The 23850-nt window shown below is 39.5% G+C and overlaps 1 protein-coding gene across 2 annotated transcripts; it reads left to right on the top strand.

The window, feature by feature from the left end:
* Window positions 1-1910: 1910 nt before the first annotated feature.
* On the top strand, window positions 1911-22006 carry EED (embryonic ectoderm development). Of its 2 annotated transcripts, XM_058185875.1 has the most exons (12): window positions 1911-2187; window positions 4860-5012; window positions 6659-6751; window positions 7718-7783; window positions 9549-9674; window positions 10885-10966; window positions 12183-12274; window positions 12501-12634; window positions 14543-14648; window positions 15430-15588; window positions 19114-19187; window positions 20563-22006. In XM_058185875.1, exons 1-12 carry the CDS (start codon window positions 2023-2025, stop codon window positions 20687-20689), a joined length of 1377 nt encoding a protein of 458 aa, XP_058041858.1. In that variant the 5' UTR covers window positions 1911-2022; the 3' UTR covers window positions 20690-22006. The 2 variants fall into 2 exon arrangements, with proteins under 2 accessions (XP_058041858.1, XP_058041859.1); XM_058185876.1 differs by lacking the exons at window positions 19114-19187; window positions 20563-22006 and adding an exon at window positions 17894-17954.
* The last annotated feature ends 1844 nt before the right edge of the window (window positions 22007-23850 follow it).

Genomic DNA, 23850 nt, shown 5'->3' on the forward strand with positions numbered 1-23850 from the left:
AAGGCTGATTTTTGGCAAAACCATTGTAAAACGCAGCCATATGATTGCAGGATGCTGCAAATGGCTAAGCAACAGAAGTGCGGCCATATGATCACAGGAGGCGCAACTGTTTGAATTTCAAATTCAGGTTGTAAGTACTCCCCAGGAAGGTCCACTGGGACTTTGAATGGTCACTAAGCAAAAAGTCATAAATCAAGGACTATCTCTAAAGCCTCTTTCAGTTTGTGCCACTTCCCACACCTACTGGAACAACATTCAAAGGCTTTCTTCATTAAGGATCTTGAACTGAATTTAGACTTGGCTGCATTAATTTAAAGTTTTCTCAAGGCAGCAACATCATGTGCCCCAAACAGCCAAGTGTTCCTCATCGATCCGTTAGCTTTGGGTAACCCAGAATGGATTGATCTTTCTTATAGTTCATGGTACCCTTAAGTATTGTCTCTAATTTCAAGGTTTGTATCAAAGTTTATTTATTTATTGATTAAATAAATAAACCTGTGAGATTAGATTTAAATCCCTACTTCATTGCACTTGCTATCTTTTATCTCTTTGTTTTACTGATTAGGACAGGAACGGTAGGCACGCTGGTGCTCTTATGCACGCCCCTTTCAGACCTCTTAGGAATGGGGTGAGGTCAATAGTAGATAGTCTTTGGTTAAAGCTTTGGGGATTTTGGGAAGAGACAACTGAGTCAGGTAGTGCATTCCAGGCATTAACAACTCTGTGACTGAAGTCATATTTTCTACAATCAAGATTGGAGCGGTTCACTTTAAGTTTAAATCTATTGTTTGCTCGTATATTGTTGTGGTTGAAGCTGAAGTAGTCTTCGACAGGAAGGACATTGTAGCAGATGATTTTATGAGTTATACTCAGGTCATGCCAAAGGCGGCGGAGTTCTAAATTTTCTAAACCCAGGATTTCAAGTCTGGTGGCATAAGGTATTTTGTTGTGATCAGAGGAATGGAGAACTCTTCTTGTAAAATATTTCTGGACACGCTCAATTGTATTAATGTCCGAAATGAGGTATGGGTTCCAGACAGGCGAGCTGTATTGTATGCTCTGGTTAGTAGTGTAATCTTTCTGGAGAAGAAGCTACGCAGGATTAGGTTTACAACTCTTAAAGCCTTTTTGGCGATGTAGTTGCAGTGGGCTTTGGCACTTAGATCATTTGATATGAAAACTCCAAGGTCTTTGACGGAGTGAGGGTCATCTACAAGGTAATGTCCATCAAGCTTCTATTTAGTGTTCTGATTCTTTTTTCCAATGTATAAGACAGAGCATTTGTTGGTTGAGATTTGGAATTGCCAAATTTTTGACCATTCCGACAAAAAGTCAAGGTCTTTTTGAAGGGTAGCCGCATTGTTGGTAGTGTTATTCTATTCTATTCTATTCTATTCTTTTTTTTATTTAATTTTGTCATAACAGTATACATAAACATTGTCATAAGTAAAAAAACATATCATGAAGAAAAAAAATATATATATATATATATAAATAAAGAATATGCATTAGCTATATTGGATATATATTATATATTAAATATATAGAATATATTATTCTATTCTATTCTATTCTATTCTATTCTATTCTATTCTATTCTATTCTATTCTATTCTATTCTATTCTATGGTTTGCATGTTTGTTTTAAATTCCTTCCAAAAACCAGTTCCTAAAACTGACAAATACAGGGTTTGTTCTTTATGAGCCCCAAAATAAAAGTGAATGGGAAAGAAGAAACAAACGGGAACGCGGGCAAGAGGCGCTTAGCGGCCGGCCGGCTCGCGCCAGCTGCACATGCGCACGGGGCCGCCTCGGACATTTTCCGACGGTGTGGCTTCTATTTTTTTGGGTGGGTAGGTGGGTGGGGGCGGGGGAAGGCTTTGCGACAGCAGAAGAGCGGGGCGGGGAAGCCGTTTGCGCTTTACGGCGGAAGAACCTACTCTACGGTGCGCCCGGCAGGCCTCTTCTGCCTCGGCGCGGGTCCTCGTCCGCGCTTTACGGCCGGGCGCGAGAGGCGGGGAAGATGTCTGAGAGGAGGCGTGGAGCCGGCGGGAGAAACGAGGCACCTGAAGCGGCGGCGGCGGCGGCGACGACGACGGCAGCGGCGGGAACGGAGATGCCGACCAAGAAGCAGAAGCTCAGCAGCGACGAGAACAGCAACCCCGGCGACCTCTCGGGAGACGAAAATGTGAGCGGCCCCCGGCGAGAAGGCGGTTGAGGGGCTTTTCAAAGCCTTCCCGGCCTCCTTGGGGAAGGTCCAAGGTGGTCGGGGCCCGGGCCTAGCCCGTCTCCTAGCAACCATGAGAGGAGGGGGGGCTGGGGACAGCCCTTCTAGCTGGGGATTGACCTTCAGAGAGATGGGGCTGCCAACCCCCATCATCTCCCCCCCCTCCACCCCGGGCCCAGACATGGGGATGGTAGGCCAGGAGAGCGAAAAAGGGGCTTCCAACTTCATTATTCCCAGCTTTGTGATGGGATTGTGCGGGTGATAGGGCTGGAAAGAGAAGGTGGAACTGTAATCCCATCATTCCCAGCCTTTTTATGTTATCTGGGGATGATGGGGTTGGAGAGTGAAGGGGGAACTGTAATCCCATCATTCTCAGCCTTGTTATGTTGGCTGGGAATGATATGGCTGGAAAGAGAAGGTGGAACTGTAATCCCATCATTCCCAGCTTTGTTATATTATCTGGGGATGATGGGGTTGGAGAGTGAAGGTGCAACTGTAATCCCATCATTCCCAGCCTTGTTATGTTGGCTGGGAATGATAGGGCTGGAAAGAGAAGGTGGAACTCTAATCCCATCATTCCCAGGCTTTTTATGTTATCTGGGGATGATGGGGTTGGAGAGTGAAAGTGCAACTGTAATCCCATTGTCGGTTCCAAGGAACACCCCCAACAAAATAAAGCTCTGAGGCTTGAGGTTCCTCAAAGTTCCAATTTATTAGAGATGTCATGTTGGCACAGCTGGGAAAACCCGAAACTGAAAGCTTCCAGGTTTTTCACACCCAGTTGACAGTTCACAGTCCTGCCCCACACCCACAAGTTCATCATATTGTCCAATCTTCACACTCAATTTGATACAATCTTCAGGCGGTCTCCATCAGATGCAGGATGTCCTTGAATACGGAATGTTGTTATGACTAACTTTCTACCGCTCCAACAACAACCCCCTCCCAACTTTCCCAGCTAAAATATGTGGCAGTTAAGAAGCAAAAAAAAAAATCCTTCCAAAACTGACACCCATTACTCTCAGCTGAAACACAGATAGTCCTCGATTTACAGCAAATCATTTAGTGACTGCTCAAAGTTACAATGGCTCTGAAAAAAGTGACATGACCTCACCTTTGCAGCATCCCCATGGTCATGTGATCAAAACTCAGAAGCTCAGCATCTGATTCATATTTATGATGGTTTCAGTGTTCTGGGATCATGTGATCACTTTTTGCAACCTTTTGACAAGCAGAGCCAATGGGGAAGCCAGATTCACTTAACAACTGGGTTACTAATTCAACAACTGCAATGATTCACTTAACAAATGTGGCAGAAAAAGTCATAAAATGGGGCAAAACTCATTTAAATTTCTCACTTAACAACACAAATTTTGGGCTCAGTTGTGATTGTAAGTTGAGGACTATATGTATTTTGACTGTGGATGTTAAAGGCGGAGTTGCAATTCCTATCATTGTTTGCATGTGTTGATTGGGGATGATGGGTCTGGAAGCACCAGTTTGAAAAGGGAATGGCTGTGCAGGTAGGTATGTTGAAATATAATCCTCCCTTAAATTATCACCTGGGGACAATTGGCATTCCCTGGTAATAGATTTTATTTTCATAGGTAATAAGCCTATGTTAAAATAAACTTACTGAAATAGAAAATAAACATGTCATAGATAAGCTTCTTAATTTGTCTCTATTCTATTTTCAGAATATTCAAGCATAAAATGGTCATTCTTGAATTCAGAAGTAACGCTGGCCAGACAGGGTTTCTATCTTAGTGAGAATTTAGCAACCCAGTCAAACCATTTTATTGGCCAATATTGAGAAGGATTCAGGAAGAAGTTTTTCTTTTACGGTGTTACCCAAGATTGTAGATTTTTCCCCCTGTAAAGTGTCTTCTTCCCCTTTCCAGAAGGATTCCTAAGTTTTTTGGAATTGGTTGACACAACTGAGAATTTTAAGAATACAGTGTGAGATGTTCTTCCAAAGGGGTGTTCATTTCATGAACAAACATGATTTACCATCAGTGTTTTTCAAACTTGGCAAATTTAAGATGTGTAAAGTTTAACTCCCAGTATTCCCTAGCCTTCATGTTGGCTGGGGAATTCTGGGAATTGAAGTCCCACATCTCAAATTTGAGTTTGAAAAGCACTGCACACCAGGAGGGCATCGCTAATTAAAAAGAGCACTTTATCATCTTAACTAATCTCTCTCACATATTTTCTCCTAAAGGATGCTTTTGCCTAGTTTTTCTTTCTCGATGCATATTTCCTAGCAAAGCCATCTATTGATTTTAATTTTAAAGCAAAGCTTGGTGCCCAGAGTCTGGAAAAAAATGCTGGAGGCTATTGCTTAAACTTGCAGCATTCCATACTGAACGTTTTATAAAATGAAACAAAAATGGCTATTTGCAGACATGCTGGTCCCTACTGGGTGCATTATTATTTTCAGTTGTTTGTTTGTAAGTGCCAGTATTATGAAGCAGGATTATAAGAGGCCGAGTATCTAGTGTTTGTAGAATACTCTTAGCTAATCTATTCAGAAACTTGTGTTTTTCCAATCATTCTGGAAAATGTCTGCATTTCAGGCATTGCTGTTGCTGGTTTTGGTTTGTAATGAAATCTATCTTGTTTTTTGTTTCCAGGATGACGCTGTTAGTATAGAGAGTGGTACTAATACTGAACGCCCTGACACTCCTACGAACACTCCGAATGCTCCAGGAAGAAAAAGTTGGGGGAAAGGAAAATGGAAATCAAAGAAATGCAAATATTCATTTAAATGTGTGAACAGCCTCAAGGTATTTGCAGGCTTAAGTATTTCATGAGTTTGCTGCTGCCTGATTAAATACTATTTATCTTTTTTTAATCAAATTTGTATGTCACAACATATTTTGATGGTTATCAAGGTACAAAAACACAATAAACACAAAAATCCTAAGACAGGTAAAAGCTCAAACATAATGTACAGCATCAGATCTTGCCAAAACTCTCTTGGAAAGCTCCATATTCAGCTCTTTTCTGGATGAAAGGCAATCTTGGAAACAAATGAAGGTCTCTCCAGAGCAGGGGTCTCCAACCTTGGCAACTTTAAGCCTGGAGGACTTCAACACCCAGAATTCCCCAGACAGCTTTGCAGTTGAAGTCCTCCAGGCTTAAAGTTGCCAAGGTTGGAGACTCCTGCTACAGAGGGTCAGCCTTATCACCACAAAACGGCTTCGATTCCCCCGTACCTCCTTAAAATGGATACTGATCCAACTTGGTAGAAAGCTTCTCCCTCCCAAAATTAGGAAAATTGTTAAAAAAATAAAGTGCTCATAGTGCATTCTCTTTGTGAGATAATAAGATTGTTCAAGATATATCCTCCAAGTACTAAAGTTAAGTTATATCACATTATTGTTACATTTTCAGAAAATCCATCTCTTCATAGTTTTTTAAAAAAAATATCTGTTACAAGTTCAGTTGCACTTTATTGTTATGGGAGGTATACCTAGATATAACTGGAACAACAGGAAATTGTATTTTAGCTGTTGACAGGAAATTGAAGGGTGCACTTTCTTTTTTGGGGAATGGCTAAGAACAGCAACTGAACATTATAACTTGAGTTTCCTTCATGACATTTTTAGAGAGGACTGTAGAAGCATAACCTTCATGCACAATACAGAAGCTTTATTTTGGATAAAAGATATTTAATCAAAACAGATTCTGAAGTAGTTTCTAGATTCAGTTATTGAATTCAGCCTCTACTCTCATCATTTTAGCCTCTTTTTTTTCTTATCCTTTCCTTCCTGTTCCTCAAATGTTGCCTCAAGAGTTTTATATAATATTAAAATGCCCTAAAGATGTCCTTGTCTCTCCGGCATTTCAGGAACATAATCTATAGAGTTTGCAATTGGCTCACCACTGCTGTTCTTCGGGATGCTTTTCTTTGTCCCAAAAAAGGCTGCTGCCTTGGTATCCCCGTAGTTGTCTTTCATCCAAATGCTGGTTGTCCTTGACTTATGACCGCAATTGAAACCAGCATTTTTGTTGCTAAACAAGGTGGTTGTTAAGTGAGTTGCACCCAATTGTATGACCTTTCTTGTTAGGGCTGTTAAGCAGATCACTGCAATTAAGTGAATCAGGTGCTTGTTCAGCAAATCTAGCTTCCCTTACTGAATGTCACGACTCCAGGATGCTGTCACAAACCGCAGCTTACTGCAGTCACATAATTGCAAGCCAGCATCCAAGCGCCTGGATCGTGACTGTGCGACGGCCAGAACTCCGAGGACTGGTTGTAAGTTCCCCTTGTTCAGCACTCTCATGATTTTGAAGGGTTCCTGAAAAATGGTCCTAACTCGACTACCTGTACAATAATTTTGTTAAGCCTATTTATGTCCCTCCCGAACTTGTTTTAATGCTGGATGAAATGCTATAGTTTGAATTTGACTTGCGGTTTCTTTTTTAGGAGGATCACAGCCAACCATTATTTGGGGTGCAGTTTAATTGGCACAGCAAGGAAGGTGATCCCCTGGTGTTTGCCACTGTTGGCAGCAACCGAGTGAGTAGCTTCTTAAAACTCACCTTGGGCATCTTTCTTTCCAATACAATAGACTATCTGTAGTTTAGAGAGGAACTTGGTACTCTCTGAGCTGAATTGTTTGCTTGCAGGCATTTCATTACTCAACCAGGTCACCTTAGCAGCAAACCCCACACTCACTTGGCGGTAATGTTGTTACCTGGTTGGGTAATGAAACAAGCAAACAACCAAGTTCAGAGAGCACAACAAACTCCACAACTTCTTTTCTTCTTTACTTCCGGGAGGGGGGTCTGCTGTCCCACTTTTGAAGGTTATAGGATGCCGTTTTCGGAAAAGCTGAACAGTGCTTTTGAATTCATGAGTTGACTCTTGGAACTTGTGATGAATTAAGACAGCAGGGAACAAAGTTGGTTGTGGTTTCTGACTGCAGCCTACGCAATGTGCCTTGGAAGCATAGGCTTTTGAATGAAAAGCAGTGGACTTGTTCCACTGGGGATATGGGGAGCAGAGAATTTCACCAGAGTTTAAAAATATAGCCTAAGCCTAAGCTGATTGAATTGTGACTTGTTATTTATTTGTATCCCATCTTTTAAAAGAATTTTTACAAGTAACTGAAGGCGGAAAATGTATCTGGATCAAACTGTCTTGTTTTAGTTAATTTTCTATGTTTTATTATACTGTATGATATAATTTTGCAGTGGGAGGACCATAGGTTTGCTTGGCTCCCCGAAGACTTATATTGTAACTGTTGTTAAACACATGCATCTATACGCACATAGATATTCAAGGTTACACTAATAGAGCTGAGCAGATCTGCAACAGGTGAAATAGATTATGGCTGGATAAATACATGGTGGGCCTGTTTAAATTAAGCTGTTTGGGTACCTTTTCTTTCTTTCCTGCTGCTGAGAAAAGTTAATTTTCGAAGTTTTCAACTTTGGTGTGGGAGGGCTTAGCTTTAACCTCTTGTGTTTCGCCCATCTGTAGGTAACTTTATATGAATGCCATTCCCAAGGAGAAATACGGTTATTACAATCCTATGTGGATGCTGATGTATCCTTCGTTACATACGTTTCTAGAATTGTTTCCAGGAAGGCATCATATTTCTCTTTTTAACAAGGTCCATATCACAAAAAAATCTGTTGATTTAAAAAAAAAAAATCTCCGAAGGGGGTGGTAGCTCAGGCTGTAAGAAGCCTGTTATTAAAACACAGCAGCCTGCAATTACTGCAGGTTCAAGCCCGGCCCAAGGTTGACTCAGCCTTCCATCCTTTATAAGGTAGGTAAAATGAGGACCCAGATTGTTGGGGGGGGCAATAAGTTGACTTTGTAAATATACAAATAGAATGAGACTATTGCCTTACACACTGTAAGCCGCCCTGAGTCTTCGGAGAAGGGCGGGATATAAATGTAAATAAATAAAATAAAATAAAATAAAACGATGCTGCGTCCTGTGGGATCTTGGATCTTACCGCTTATTAGTCCCAACTGCATAATGATTGTCTGTTTTCTTTCCCCCTTTGGTCCCCTTTTCTCATTTGTCCATGACACATGGTTTCCTTTGCATATGTTGTTGTTCCAAAGGGATTGACAGCATCGCTGTAGTTTTCTGCTGTGGTCTCTTAAGGGTGGTTTTGAGCACATCACATTTCCTGAACCTGCCTGGAAGAACAAGTCATTTCATAAGGTTCTGTTGTAGTAATAAGGGTTTATAAACAATGAGAAATACACTATCACTTATTCTATATTCAAGATGCTATTTAAGGATTTTGAATGCTTTGCCAAAATATTTCTTTTACTTTGAGGAAAGCATCTACCTAATTAAGAGTATTGCTGGGGGGAAAAAGTAAATGTTGATATGTATTTGTGATTTACAAATGGTCCTAACTATTTTGTGTAGTACTTCCTATGTTGTCATTTCTTCCTTAAAGTTCTTTTTGTTTTATCTCCTCTGTATTTTGGGGGGGGCATTTATCTTAGTGCTGTTTTTTTTTTTAAAAAAGGAAAAAGGACTTTGAGTCAGGAACCTGACTGAAATGGTATAGGGGCTCCTGCTTGAGCAGGGGATTGGCCTGGAAGACAGAGTCTCTTCCAACTCTGCTATTCTGTTTGGAGCTGCTGTGCCCAGTGTAATCGTGGGAGCTTAAGTCCCGCATGTCAAATTGGGAAATGCTGGCATAAAAGCTAATATGGTAGATTAGAGTATGCGATAAACCCCTCTGTATTTCAGAGTCCTGAGAATATAAGCACGGCTAGTAGGAGCGATAGTTAAGAACAGGATCAGGATTGCAATTTAGAGAAACGGGTTTCAGAAGGATTGAAATGACACCCAGGGAACAGTTTAATAGCTGTTTTGCAATTTCTAGCAATCCTTTCACTCATTTTCCAGCCTCTGCTGCCTCCAGATTTTATCCATTCCCTTGACCTTATATGAACTCCTCTGCCTCCTCTTTTAGCTCCCTGGAATAGCCTTCTCCATCTGGTGTCCTTGCATCGAATCAGTAACTATGCAGGGAATTTATGGGAATTGTTCTCCAGAAACATCTGGAGAGAACTAAGCCAGAGAAAGCTGCTGCAGAGCTGTGGGCTGTTAATATTTTAATGGCTGCTGCACATATTGAACCTAATCGTCCCTTGGCTCGTAATTGATTTTTATGTCAAATGGCAAATCATTTGGGCAAACGACCGAAGGGGTAAACATACTTTTTAAGCTGCCACTTTTCCCAAATGAGTGTCTTTAATTGTGCAAGCCTTTTTTTTTATCCCTGTCAGTGGAAAGTCCGCCGTTGTGTGTATTGCACTTAACTACATTCTTCAGGCAGATGAAAACTTTTATACTTGTGCGTGGACTTACGACAGCAATACAAGCCATCCTCTTCTGGCAGTGGCTGGCTCCCGAGGCATTATTCGAATAATTAACCCCATTACGATGCAGTGTATAAAGGTGAGTTGATCCCAGAGATAAATAATGAGGTTCAAATATTGTCTCTGGCCTCTTAGTAGAAAATATGTAGGGTGAGGTGGGGACCAGAGAGGTCAGGCTTTACCATGCAAAGAGGCTGAAGTTCAGCCTCTCCAGGAAAATCTGTGAAATAATCCTGCCTTAAACCCTTCAAGATTAATTACAGATAATCCTTGAGTTACAACCATAATGAAGATGTCACAGCAGGGGTGAAATGCTCCTGGTTTGGACCGGATCGCCTGATCTGGTAGCGATGGCAGCGGGTGGTTCGGAGAACCGGTAGCAAAAATCCCTGCCCACCCCCCCTCCCCCACAATGCCCAGCTGAACTGTGCGATCATCAGAGGCTTTTCTTTTTTTTACTTTTAAAAGCATTTTTTCTTCGGCCGAAAAAATGCTTTTAAAAGTAAAAAAAAAAGGCTCTGATGATCGCGTGGCTCAGCTGGGATCATCAGAACCCTTTAAAAGCATTTTTTCTACAACCTCTTCGGCCGAAGAGGTTATAGAAAAAATGCTTTTAAAAGGCTCCTCTAGCTATCCCAGCTGAGTTGCCTGATCATCAGAAGCTTTTAAAAGCATTTTTTCTACAACTTCTTCAGCTGAACAGGTTGTAGAAAAAATGCTTTTAAAAGTAAAAAAAAAAAAGTTGACCATGCCCACCCAGTCACATTCCCCCCACCAAGCCACGCCCACAGAACCAGTAGTAACAAATTTTACATTTCACCCCTGCGTCACAGTCATAATTCGTGATAGTCACCCCCATGATTGATACTATATTATACCTTTTTTGAGGTGCTGATAAAGTGACTGCCACAAACATTAAGCGAACCAATGGTTTAATATGAGTTATTTTTGCTGAAAACTGGTTCTCGGCAAAATGTTAGTAAGATGTGGTCATGTGACCGGGATGCAACTGTATTACAACTGTATTACAACTGTATATTCAGGCCTATTGCTGAGTGTCCAATGTTGTCATGTGACTGGGTGGGCTGAATGTGGTCATGTGACTGGGTGGGCTGGCCATTGGAACTTCAGAGCCAGGTTGTAAGCATCCCCAGGGAAACTGCCATAACTTTGAACAGTCACAAATGAAGGATTATCTGTACTTGGACTAGTTGCATCAGAACTCTGGGATGGGATAAGACAGGGTTGTGTGTTGCCACAAGGAAACTAATCTCTGGATTTGATTGCAGCACTATGTGGGCCACGGAAATGCAATAAATGAGTTGAAATTTCACCCGAGGGATCCGAATCTTCTTTTGTCTGTTAGCAAAGGTAGGAGAATAAATTCCTTTTAATAGTTTTTAGGAGTAATATACTGTATTAGTGGCCTTTTTTTTTTGTACCAGCAAGAAGGAGAGCAAGGATGGCTGTGAAATTAACAAAGCATCATATTAAAAAGTTATAAAACTTTAATGATGGATAGAGACTATTAGAAAAAGTGTTGTATCATTAGGTATTAAATTTGTACCCTATGACTATCATTAAGTGTTGTACCTTGATGAACGTATTTTTTCTTTTATGTACACTGAGAGCATATGCACCAAGACAAATTCCCTGTGTGTCCAATCACACTTGGCCAATGTTCTGTTCTGTTCTGTTCTGTACTACTCTACTCTACTCTACTCTACTCTACTCTACTCTACTCCTATCCTATCCTATCCTATCCTATCCTATCCTATCCTATCCTATCCTATCCTATCCTATCCTATCCTATCCTATCCTATCCTATCCTATCCTATCCTATACTTGTAAAAGAGAAAAGGCCACGTTGATAAATGAAAAACCACTATGAGCCACAGGAGAATGAGTACCTGGCACTCAAATCACCTGCTTGGTGGGTAGGCTAATGGTGGTAGTGCTGGGGCTGGCAGTAGTAGGGCCTAGAGGTATTAGAGCCACTCATTGGTGCATCTTTGGGGATGGCAGTGAATTTATTGACTTTTTAAAAACCACCAGTAGGGCCACATGTTCTGCAAGGCTACTCCAAATGTTGCTTATTTATATTTTTCTAGGAAGCAAGGACACTGCTGAGGGATGCTGGGATATGTATATGTGAAATAAGATAGGCTCGAACTATAGCCTTGAACCTTGTGTGGTTACAGCAAATGATACTTTTTTTTTCAAAGTAAATCTTGGAATTATTAAAAATTTTGCTATATTTCAGAGAGATAGCAGATGCTTTCTTTTTGTAGCTGCGCTGAAAATTTATACCATTGAAGATTTTTTCTTTAGAAGTAAGCTATGGTAAGCCTGAAGAGACACCCCCCCCTCCCCGCCTGTTAGATGGAAGCTCTTTGGCAGCCTAGATGCTTGAAATCTCATGTGATATCTGGGCCTATTTCTTTTAATTAAGCATTTGTATGTCTCTGGCATCTCTAACTAACTTTTGATGTCGTTCACTATAATATGTAGTTATAAATGAGGAATATGTTAATGGTGAGTTACATACGGATTACACAATCTAATTTGGTTTCTTGTATTTTACTAGATCATGCACTCCGATTGTGGAACATTCAGACAGACACTTTAGTTGCGATATTTGGAGGGGTCGAAGGACACAGAGATGAAGTTTTAAGTGCAGTAAGTGCTATACTATTATGTGGTTTGAGAAACTCTGGAAATCACCTTGCCTTTGATTTTTGTACTGAAATTAAACTTTATAAACTTGAGAAAACTTAAACAATTACGAACGCTTTGTGATAAGGTTTATTTGGAGATGAGAGTGTTTTCTGGAGTGTTGTCTTGCTTTGCTTTGAATATTGGATGCAAAACTTAAAAGCTGTGACTTGGTGTGTTTTGCATACAGGATTATGACCTGCTTGGTGAGAAGATTATGTCCTGTGGCATGGATCACTCTCTAAAGCTCTGGCGGATCAATTCAAAGAGAATGATGAATGCCATCAAAGAATCATATGAGTACAACCCCAATAAAACGAATAGGTAAGAAGCTGTCTTGATCCGGGTGTTACACTTCCCTTTTGAGTCTAAAAGTCACCTTACAAAATCATGTATCCTCTGATCTAAAACTGGTAAGTGCTTGGATTTAGAAATGGATTAATCTCAAAACTGAGAGTCCAATCCTAGGTAAGGAATAGGGACACCCAGGTTTTCATCCATTGTCAGTCACAAAAATACATTGGTTGTATGTGGACCAAACACTGCCACTTTGTCTTACAGGGTTGTTTTTTGTGGGGGAGGAAAACACTGTGGATTTATACTACTATATTACCATCATGTGCATAGGATTCCAACATTTGCATCTGTATTTCATTTTATTTGGTTATGTAAGACATGCTCTATAGAATTTTATAAAAACGCCCTTTACTGAAACACTGAAAGGGTAAAGCTTTATAAATCAATATCAGCATTAAAAACCAATTACCTGTTTTTGTTTTCATACCTTTAAACACTTAAATCAATTCCTTAGCTCACACACGTGAAAGGAAATTGTATTCCATACATAAATACATGCACATCATGCTGTTGCCTTTGGAGGCAAGCTGTGTTACGCAGACAGAAAAGGAGTAAGAAGTAGTGAAAAAAATGAGGACAAAAGGGGGAAAAGACAATAGACTAATGGTATTTTACAATACCATTCATTATGTCTCTCCATGCCTTTTTGTCATTTCCAAGTATCTTTATTTCTACCACGTACTTTACATTACCTTTTGTTTTTTAAAGTCAACCTCTTCCTGAGGATCACTTAAATATTCCGTTGCTAGTGCATTCAACTTAATGTATTTTTCGGAGTATAAGATGCACCTTTTTCCCCCCTAAAAGGGAATGAGAAATTGGGTGCGTCTTATACACCAAATGTAGTCCCACCCACCCACCCACTGGCCCACACCCTTTGGCTTCTGCCTCCCAGCAATTTACCTCCTTGCAGCAAGCAGCAAGAAGAAACAGCCCATTTCAGCTTCAGCACAGCCTAATTAGCACAAGTTGATTGTCCCTTGGATCGGCCTCCCGACTCTCAGCTGTTTCAGGCTGCAGGGATTGCCATGGCCTCTACTGCTTGCTGCAAGGAGGTAAATTGCTTGGAGCAGATTTTTTTTTCTTGTGCTAATCAAGCTATGCTGAAAATGAAAATGAAAGTAAAGCAGGCTGTTTGCTGCAACAAGGCAAAATCGCTGGGAGGCAGAGGCAGATTTCTTTTTCTTGTTTTCCTCACCAAAAAAGGTAGGTGCGTTTTATAGTCCAGAGCGTCTTATACTCCGAAAAACATGGTACTTATATGTTTCTTATTACATACCAGTTTTCTTAGATATTTAAGAAACCAGAATAGCTTCACTGAACCTGGGACATGAGAGGAATTGCACTAACGTTTGCCTTGTTTTTAGACTCAAAATACGTTACAGGTTGTTCTCGACTTACAATTGAGCCCAACATTTTGTTGTTAAGCAAAAATGTTAAGTGAGTTTTACCCCAGTTTACAAACTTTCTTGTTACAGTTGTTAAGTGAATCATTTCAATGATCATTAATCATTGAAATTAATCATTGAAATTAATAAAACAGTTGCTAAGGGAATCCGGCTTCCCCATTGACTTTATCAGAAGGTAGTCACATGACTGAGGACACTCATCATAAATATGAGTCAGTTGCCAACATCTGACTTTTGATCAGGTGATCACAGGGATGCTGCAACGGTCGTAACCGTGAAAGTCCCTTTTTTACAGTGCCATTGTAACTCCGACCAGTCGCTATACGAACTGTTGTAAGTTGAGGACTACCTGTATGTATTGTGTTTCAATCAGAGACCAATCATTGTATTTAAATGGTTGCATTCAGTGCAGGCCTTCTCCCGATTTTTCCTGGTTTTTTTCATGTCTCCTTTCTTTTATGTGCAGGCCCTTTGTTTCTCAAAAGATTCATTTTCCTGACTTCTCTACAAGGGACATTCATAGAAATTATGTCGACTGTGTGCGATGGCTGGGTGATCTGATCCTTTCCAAGGTATTTCTTTCATTTTAAAATTACTTTTTTTTTGGTTTCCATTATCTGTGTTTTGATACCTAGAAGGTAGCTTAAAAACAGTTTACTGTCGGAGGCAGTGGTAGTCAACCTGGTCCCTACCGCCCACTAGTGGGCGTTCCAGCTTTCATGGTGGGCGGTAGGGGTTTTGTCCAATACTGGAGCACTTTCCTTTTTTTTTAATTTAATTGACTGTTTAAAAATAAATTCATAGCATTATTTAAAAACATTTTCATTAGGTTTTCATAAAATTCCCCGGGACAATTTAAATTTCTGAAAATATACTATTTGTATTGCCCGCGGATAAGTTTAGTTCACGTTATGTAAGTGAAACCAAATGGCTCTATTGTGCGACCAGAAACAAAAGAGCCTCGTCCCAGAATAGCTCATGCATCTCCCCCCACACCACCCAGCTGTAACAGACAAGCAGAGCTGGTAGCCGGCGCCCCCCCCCCCAACCCAATCCACAATGCACGAGAGGCATGCACAGACGACAATACATGGCGCATTACTGTGGAACCGGTGGGCGGTTAGAAAATTTTACTACTAATAGAGATAAAAAAGTGGGCGGTAGGTATAAAAAGGTTGACTATCCGTGGTCTGAGGTAAATAAATTGTAGAGTATGGATCTATGCTCTGTTGCTATTTCTTTCAAAAACGCAGTTCTTCATGTATGTTAAATGTTTAATATTAGCTGCAGTTTGGATTAGGAAAACATTTTTGTCACTAATATTGCTTTTTCCCCCCCCATTTCTCTCTGCAGTCTTGTGAAAACGCCATTGTATGCTGGAAACCTGGCAAAATGGAAGACGACATAGATAAAATTAAGGCCAGCGAGTCTAATGTGACTATTTTAGGGCGATTTGATTATAGCCAATGTGATATTTGGTATATGAGGTTTTCTATGGATTTCTGGCAAAAGGTAAGAACCATATACGGTTGAGCAGTAGAATAATACAGGTAGTCCTCAACCTGCGACCACAATTGAGTCCAACATTTCTGTTGATAAGTGAAACATTTGTTAAGTGAGTTTTGCCCCACTTTATGACCTTTCTTGCCACAGTTGTTAAGTGAATCATTGCGGTTGGTAAGTTGGTAACGCGATGGTTAAGAGAATCTGGCTTCCTCATTGCTGACTTTGCTGGTCAGAAGGTCACAAAAGGTGATCACATGACCCTGGGACATTGCAACCGTCATAAATACGAGTCAGTTGCCAGACGTCTGAATTTTGATTATGTGACCATGGAGATGCTGCAGTGTTGTAACTTTGAACGGTCGCTAAACAAACTGTTGTAAGTCGAGGACCACCTGTATAAGGAGTAAACTGGGGTTTTAATTGAATGTAAGGTACTGTGAAGCACCTTGAGTGTATGAAGGGTTCATTGGGATTAAACAGCCCACCTATGTGTAGGAATTAACAATGAACAGGAAAATTCAGGGTGGGTGACTGAGTCAATCAACTGTAACACGCCTGTAATATGACAGACTTCAGGTTTTTGAGTCTGTCAGGATTGCATGATGCTCTGTGGTCTTCCATTACTGAATGCCTCGGTGATACGGGTGAATGAGAAACTGAAGGTAGTCTTCAGGTTACGATGGTCATTGGCACTGGGACATCACGTGACTGCTTCACATAGCAAAGGAAAATCCAGGCCATTCTAGTTGCCATCATAACCCTGAGATGCACATGTTATTAAGTGGAAAGCAGTAAGAGCTGCAGGTAAGGAACATGGGGATGCTGCCAGGTATGGGCCAAATGCAAGTTGCAGGAGGGGGTGGGTTTAAATCTCATTGATGTAATAGCAGTAGCACTTAGACTAGACTTATATACCGCTTCACAGTGCTTTACAGCCCTCTCTAAGCGATTTACAGAGGCAGCCTATTGTCCCCAACAATCTGGGTCCTCATTTTACCGATCTCAGAAGGATGGAAGGCTGAGTCAACCTTGAACCTGGTGAGATTCAAACTGCCAAATTGCAGTCATCAGAAGTAACCTGCAGTATTGCACTCTTAACCACCACCGAAGAGCACCACCAGAGCTCTTTGGATGATTTTTCTGGGAAACAGGAAAAGCAATTCAGGTGTTTAAAATAATATTGGCAAAGGAATGAGAACAGTAAGTCAATGGAGTGGATATCCCAAAGAAATAATTTAAAACTAAGGAGAAATTACCTGACAGTTAGAACAATTAATCAGTGGAACATCTTGCCTCCAGAAGTTGTGAATGCTCCAACACTGGAAGTTTTAAAGAAGATGTTGGATAACCATTTGTCTGAAGTGGTGTAGGGTTTCCTGCCTAAGCAGGGGGTTGGACTAGAAGACCTCTCAAGGTCCCTTCCATCTCTTATTCTGTTCTCAGCTTTTTCAAGAGGCAACTGGACAAAGACAACAGATAATTCGGTCAGACTTCATTCTCACTAATCAGCAATGTTTGCTGTTATGCCAATCCTGTGTTTCCCATGTATTTCTAAAGTGAAGAATTCAGTCTCTTGGATGACTATAAATATTTCCACTATGGAAAAGGAAAGCTTAGTACAGTACATTTCCATGACTGGGGAATGGAATTTTTCTGGAACGAAGAATGCTAGAGATTTCCAGGTTTGTTTTTTTTAAAAAAAGAACACACACAATGTAAATGGTTTCTGCAGTTGGGAATTTACACGTGTTCTTAATCGAGAACATGCTTGGCAGTAGCAAGCGATGACCTTATTAGTACACAATGACCTAGTTTTAAATAGCTGAAGCCTTTGAATCAGCCTTGACAAGTTTCTACAGCTTGGCAACATTTTTTATAAGTGGTTTGCAAATTGCTTCATTCGTAGGACGAGAAAGAGTGATGGACCCAAAATCACCCAGCCAGTTTCCATGCCCAAGGCAGATCTAGAACTTGAGCTTCCTTGTTCCTAGTCCAGTGCCTGAACCACTAGACCAAACTGCCTCTGTTATTTAACTGTATATTCACATCCCAAAAGTGGTGTTAATTATAATGGCTTCTTCACTTTGCAGACTCTTACCCAATCTGGCATGTTACAGCTGTGTTAAGCTACAATTTCAAGGCAGTAGTCTACATTTATGGAGATCACTGAACCAGGGGAAGGGTGACCTAAACCACAATGTGTAGGGTTTTATGAATTACTTCTGTTAAAAATGTTCAGCGGTACAAAATATTTTATTATAGCCTTACTAGAGAATAAGGGACATCACCAGGATAAACTTCATTTGTACAGGTAGTCCTCAACAACCACAGTTGAGCCCAAAACTTCTGATGCTAAGCGAGACGGTTGTTAAGTAAGTTTTGCCCCGTTTTACAATCTTTCTTGCAGTTGTTAAGTTAGCGATATGAGTTTTAAGTGAATCTGGCCTTCCCATTGACTGTCAGAAGGTGGCAAAAGGTGATCACATGACCCCACAATACTGCAACTGCCATAAATACATGCAAATTCTGATCACATGACTATGGAGATGCCACAAATGGCATATGTGAAAAATGGTCATAAGTCCCTTTTTTCAGTTCTGCTATAACTTTGATCACTAAATAAAAGGTGGCAAGTTGAAAACAACCTACATTACATCCATTGTAATGTCCTTCCTGTTAATGACATTTTTAGTTTCAATAACAATATAACAAGAGCTACCAACAGATTTAAACTCAATGTCAACCACTCCAGTTTAGATTGCAGAAAACATGATTTCTGTAACAGAATTATATATGCTTGGAATGCATTACCTGACTCTGTGGTTTCTTCTCATAACCCCAAAAGTTTTATTCTAAATCTATCCACGGTTGACCTCACCACTTTCCTAAGAGGACTCTTAAGGGGCATGCATAAGAGCACAAATGTGCCTACCGTTCCTGTCCTATTGTTTCTTCCCCTATATATATATATGTGTTTATAGTATCTTGTTTCTCCTCATATATATGTTTATATATTATATAATCCTCTATGTTATACTTGTATATATTGTTACGAAGAATAAATAAAATAAAATAAATAAATAAAATAAAACCTACATTACTAAACCATAGTTCAGGACCATGGAGAAAGCCATTTTTCTAAAATACTTACAAACATGAGGATTCTATTACTACATTAGTATACAGCTTGAACAATTTATTTGGGGCAGGAATTAAGCTCCAGGCATTTATTGAGTTGCCTGAATAAGAAGGGTTTGAATATACATTTGTTGAAGTAAATATGAATTACAACATCTCGCAGAGTTTCTCAATTGTGACAACTTGAAGAGGTGTGGACTTCAACTCCCAGAATTCCCCAGCCAACTGTGCTGGCTGGGGAATTCTGGGAATTGAAGTCCATACCTCTTCAAATTGTCACAATTGAGAAACATCTCTGTAACCCAAGGTAGTAGGCTGCGATATTGAACAATACATTTTAGATCCTTTGATCCTTGTGTCGGTGGTACAGGATTGAGTACATGTATCTTCCAGATGCTGGCATTGGGCAATCAAGTTGGGAAACTTTACGTATGGGACTTAGAAGTAGAAGATCCACATAAAGCAAAGTAAGCATATATAAATCTTCGATACTGTTCCAGTTCTTGTAAGCACTGTGAAACATGCATGTATACCTCTTAAACTGTGATGTTTAAAATTGGAGTTGGAAACATTGATAGTTTTAATTGGTATGCCTTTTGTTCAACAATGAGGGGGGTTGCCACTATAAAATAACTGGGATATAGGTACCTACTTGCGCCCCTTAATAACTTATGTATGATCTCCCTTTTATTTCCGATTAAGAATGTACAGTAAACCCTCGTTGTAATGCAGGGGTGTCAACTCAAGGCCTGAGGGCTGGATCCTGCGGGGCACAATGGAAACAGCAAAGGACTGGCCTGCAGTGCCTCTACCAGCAAAAATGGAGGATTACCTATGGCCCTCCTGAGCCCCTTTTTCATTGGCAGAGGGTTTTCAGGAGGCCGTCGCAGCTGAATATGGAGCTCGAGAGCCCGTTTTCGCTGACAGAGCGCTCGGGCCACCACAGGCATCTCCAATATGAGTGACATCAAGCTCCCCCCCCCCCGAGGTCAAACACAACCCTGATGCGTCCCTCAAATGAAATCAAGTTTGACACCCCTGTTGTAATGAGCTCATGGAAACCTCGTCTCTTAAAGCAGGGTACCATTAAATCTAAACAGTTTTACACATGCATATGTAATGGATTTTATGCATATGTAAAATGGAAATGGGATTTTGTCCACATGATTTTTCACCTTTTATATGTGCTTAAATTAGTTTTACACATTTAATGGATTTTATGCATATGTAAAATGGAAATGGGATTTTATCCACGTGATTTTTCAACTTTTATATGTGCTTAAATTAGTGAAGGGGCTTTATGAATGCATGGGAACATATAGTATATTAACATATTTTGGTTACTGCGTCTGAATCTCTAAACAAGTATTTGACAGATAAAAATCAGCACTTCATGATTTTCTAATATGCCTGTAACAAATTAAGGATTTCCAGAATCTGAACCTTTATAGACAGCAAAGATTTACCTGATATAACCCCCTCATGGTCATTTACCAGAACATACCTTTTATCACAATTCCAAAAATGTAAGCCTAGATTACAGCATCATCAACAACATGGTAGAAGTACTTTTCCCCTCTTTCTTGCATCAGCTTTTTTTTAGCCTGGAGAAATATTTCTTTTTGAATGAATCCATGTCTTTAATCTGAAGTTATTAAACCAGGATCCATTTTTTCAAATTCATTAAATCTTGATTTATTTTAACTTTGGGCATAGTATTCAGTGAGGTTGTGGGGAAGATGACTTCTTAAAATGAAGTTTAAAATATTTAGCTCGTTTTTTACATTGTCCAAGATGCTTTCTTTCCTTCAAAGAAATGTAATACTTAATTTCTTTTAATAGGTGCACAACTCTTACTCATCCAAAGTGTGCTGCTGCTATTCGACAAACCAGCTTTAGCAGAGATAGTAGTATCCTTATAGCTGTGTGTGATGATGCCAGCATCTGGCGCTGGGACCGGCTTCGATAAATGACGGCTTCCTGAGTCTTGTACAGCTTTTTTGCCATAATGATTTCTCACCTGCTGATACTGTAAACTGCTTTCAGAGTAATCTTTCCTTGCCTCTGTCAACAGCTGAACTTAGAGATGTTTACATTTGATTTGGTAGCATTGTCCTTTTTTTAAAAAAAAATACTGTTTTTTTAATAAAAAATTATTTTTGTACATTTGAAAAAATTATTTTACTTTTGGTGTTTGAAAGCTGGAGAACTTCCTCTGTATTAAATAATTGCTATTTTGTATATTTGTGAACTAAAAGACAAGCAGATAAAAGTTTGTGCATGTGAGAGAGACAGGTTTGATAAGATAAAGAAAGAGAACATTTTATGCAGGTTCTAGTCCCTTCAAATGTGGGCTTCATTATTTTCAAGTAGCTAATTTTTAACAATGAAAACTTGCTTGAAAGCATTGTGTTATTTGAAAAGTCAGTTATTGTGACTGAATCAGGCTTACCATAATTCAAGCAAGGTTCCACTCATGGCTTTTTCCCTTTATGACTTAAAATATGAAGGATACATTTTTATTTTAATGTGAATTGGCATGTAGAAACGAACAGATTGGACTGGTCAGTTTTATTTCATTCCTCTCCTGCAGCCCTTCCTTTTATTTCACCCCCCCCCCCCACTTGGCCTAGTTTTTCTGAAAGTTGTGCATTCAGTCAAAAATTATTAGGAAGCAGGGATAAAGGACTTTACAGAAATGCAATGTATTTATGAAAGCAACTTAAAATGTTTTGAAGCTTCCATAAGAACTTGAAAGAAAAGAAGATGTAGCTGTGTTAGTAGTTGCACTATGGAATCAACTTCTCAATATATTTGGGAAGACGCCCAAAATAAGAGGCACAGTTCTATTTTCTATATATTTATATTCTATTTTCTTCAAGCAACTCAAATGTAATATATACAATATATGACACTTATTACTCCAACTCCCTCCTCCTCCTCACCCCCAGCAACAACCCTATAAGATTGATTGGGCTGAGAGAGATACGTTACAGAAACATGTAAGATAAGCTACTTGCCATGAAGAAAATGTGAACGTGTGTAATTTGGTGATTAAATAAAAATTGGAACAGTATGTATAATTTTTAATCTTAAAATTGCTTGTTTTGACCACTTATATCAATTTTACTTTACTTTTTTGGCTATGCATAAAACAGAACAAGCAGTGTAAACTAGCCGATTGGTTAGCCCAAATATATAAGAACATTAAAATTCATTAAATTATTATCCTTACCTTATTTAAGTTGGGAATTAAATTGAAAAAGGCTACAATTTTTAGGTTTTAGGATAACCTTTTCTAATATATTTAAGTACAAGTAGTCCTTGACTTTTTCCACCCCATCAAGTTTTTTATTTTATAACGTATAAAAATTCCATTTTCAATTAAACTGTGTTGTCTGGGTACAAATAGTTTTAGGAGATAGTAATCAGAATATTTACAATAGTGTTCATTACATTAGTATTGATTCAATAATAATAATTACTTAACCATTTTAACATACCTCCCTTATATCATTGATTCTTTCCTTACATTTCCTGTTTCTAACTCCTGTTTTTATCAGCTAACCATTGATAAAATAAATCCCAGGTCAAAAAGTATTCAGTTTCTTCCTTTTCCTTAATTGTAAGTGTTAGCCTGTCCATTTCTGCACATTCTAGTATTTTTTTAATCACATTTTCGTCTGTAGGGATCTCCTCACTTTTTCACTGTTGTGCAAATACAATTCTAGCTCCTGTCAATGTAAAATCAGATATGCATTCCCCTTACATTCATCCGGTAAAATGCCCAGCAAAAAATATTTCTGGTTTCAAATCAATATGTAATCCTTGACTTAATGACCACAATTTTTTTTATAAAAGTTTTTTATTTTTTAACAAGCATACACAAATGAACAAACAATACATTTTTGGGGAACAGAGTATTGGCCGAGTCATAAATTTGTACAACTTTTAGTTATCTCCTAACATAATTTTATATATTTCACTTTTTGCCATGATATGCTTTCTCTCTAATTTTAATTTTCTTTTCCTTATTTGTTATATAACTAATCTTTCCATTCGCCCTAATCTCTAATCTTAAACAATTTTTCTCTTTTTCCCCCCCTCCTCTCATTGCTTCCTCCAAGTTAAAACGCTTTTAACAACCACAATTGAGCCCAAAATTTTCATTGCTAAGGAAGACAGTTGTTAAGTGAGTTTTGCCTCATTTTATGAACTTTCCCATCACAGTTGTTAAGCAACTCACTGCAGTTAAGTAAATCTTGCGGTCATTAAGGGAATTTGGCTTCTCCCATTGACTTTGCTTGTTGGAAGATTACAAATTGTGATGACATGACCCCAGGACAGTGTTTAACTGTCATAAATACACCTCAGTTGCCAAGTGCCTGAATCTTAAGTCATGTGAATATGGGGATGCTGTCATGGCAGTAAGTGAAAACCCATGATAAAGTCATTTTTTTTCAGTGCCATTGTAACTTCAAATGGTCACCAAATGAATGGTTGTAAGTCGAGGACTACCATAGACGTTATGGCTCTTTTTCAGGGGTCTCCAACCTTGGCAACTGTAAGACTTGTGGACTTCAACTCCTAGAATCCCTCAGCCAGCAAAGCTGGCTGAGGAATTCTGGGAGTTGAAGTCCACAAGTCTTAGAGTAGCCAAGGTTGGAGACCCCTGCTCTTTTTACACAAAACCTCTCTTTTCATTTTGCTTCAGAAAAATGAACAAAAGACCAAAAAAAACCCAAAAAGGATCAGTAGGCCTGCTTTTTGACAGCCTGCTTTCACTGAGGTATGAAAAAAATGGTAAGTGCGGAGACTTCCGTGGTTGATGCCTTTTGCGCACCTAAAAGAATTCTGTGAAATCGGAAAGCTTGCCCATTCCCTCCACAGTAGAAAGGGATAATAAAGTCTCTTATTTGCAGGGAGATAATAAAGTTGCATTCCGTAAGTTTCTTTTCCAGGGAGGAAGGAAGGAAGGGCAACATCTCCCAAGTCGAAGCATACAAGCAAAATACATTTTTACAAAGGAACTTCATTTCGTTATCTTCGTGCTCACACACATCCTCCACCCCTTTCATAGCCTCGAGCCTACATTTCCCAACAGACCCTTCGGCCTCCGCTGCGGAGATT

Source organism: Ahaetulla prasina, chromosome 5 (genome assembly GCF_028640845.1).
Source record: "Ahaetulla prasina isolate Xishuangbanna chromosome 5, ASM2864084v1, whole genome shotgun sequence".
Classification (NCBI taxonomy): Eukaryota; Metazoa; Chordata; class Lepidosauria; order Squamata; family Colubridae; genus Ahaetulla; species Ahaetulla prasina.

What these genes read in the sequence shown, in the direction of transcription:
- EED (XM_058185875.1), top strand. Translation starts at nt 2,023, where the DNA reads ATGTCTGAGAGGAGGCGTGGAGCCGGCGGGAGAAACGAGGCACCTGAA. An exon ending in AATGTGTGAACAGCCTCAAG is followed by an intron (nt 5,013 to 6,658) that starts GTATTTGCAGGC and finishes TTTCTTTTTTAG; the next exon opens with GAGGATCACAGCCAACCATT. An exon ending in GAGATGAAGTTTTAAGTGCA is followed by an intron (nt 12,275 to 12,500) that starts GTAAGTGCTATA and finishes TTTTGCATACAG; the next exon opens with GATTATGACCTGCTTGGTGA.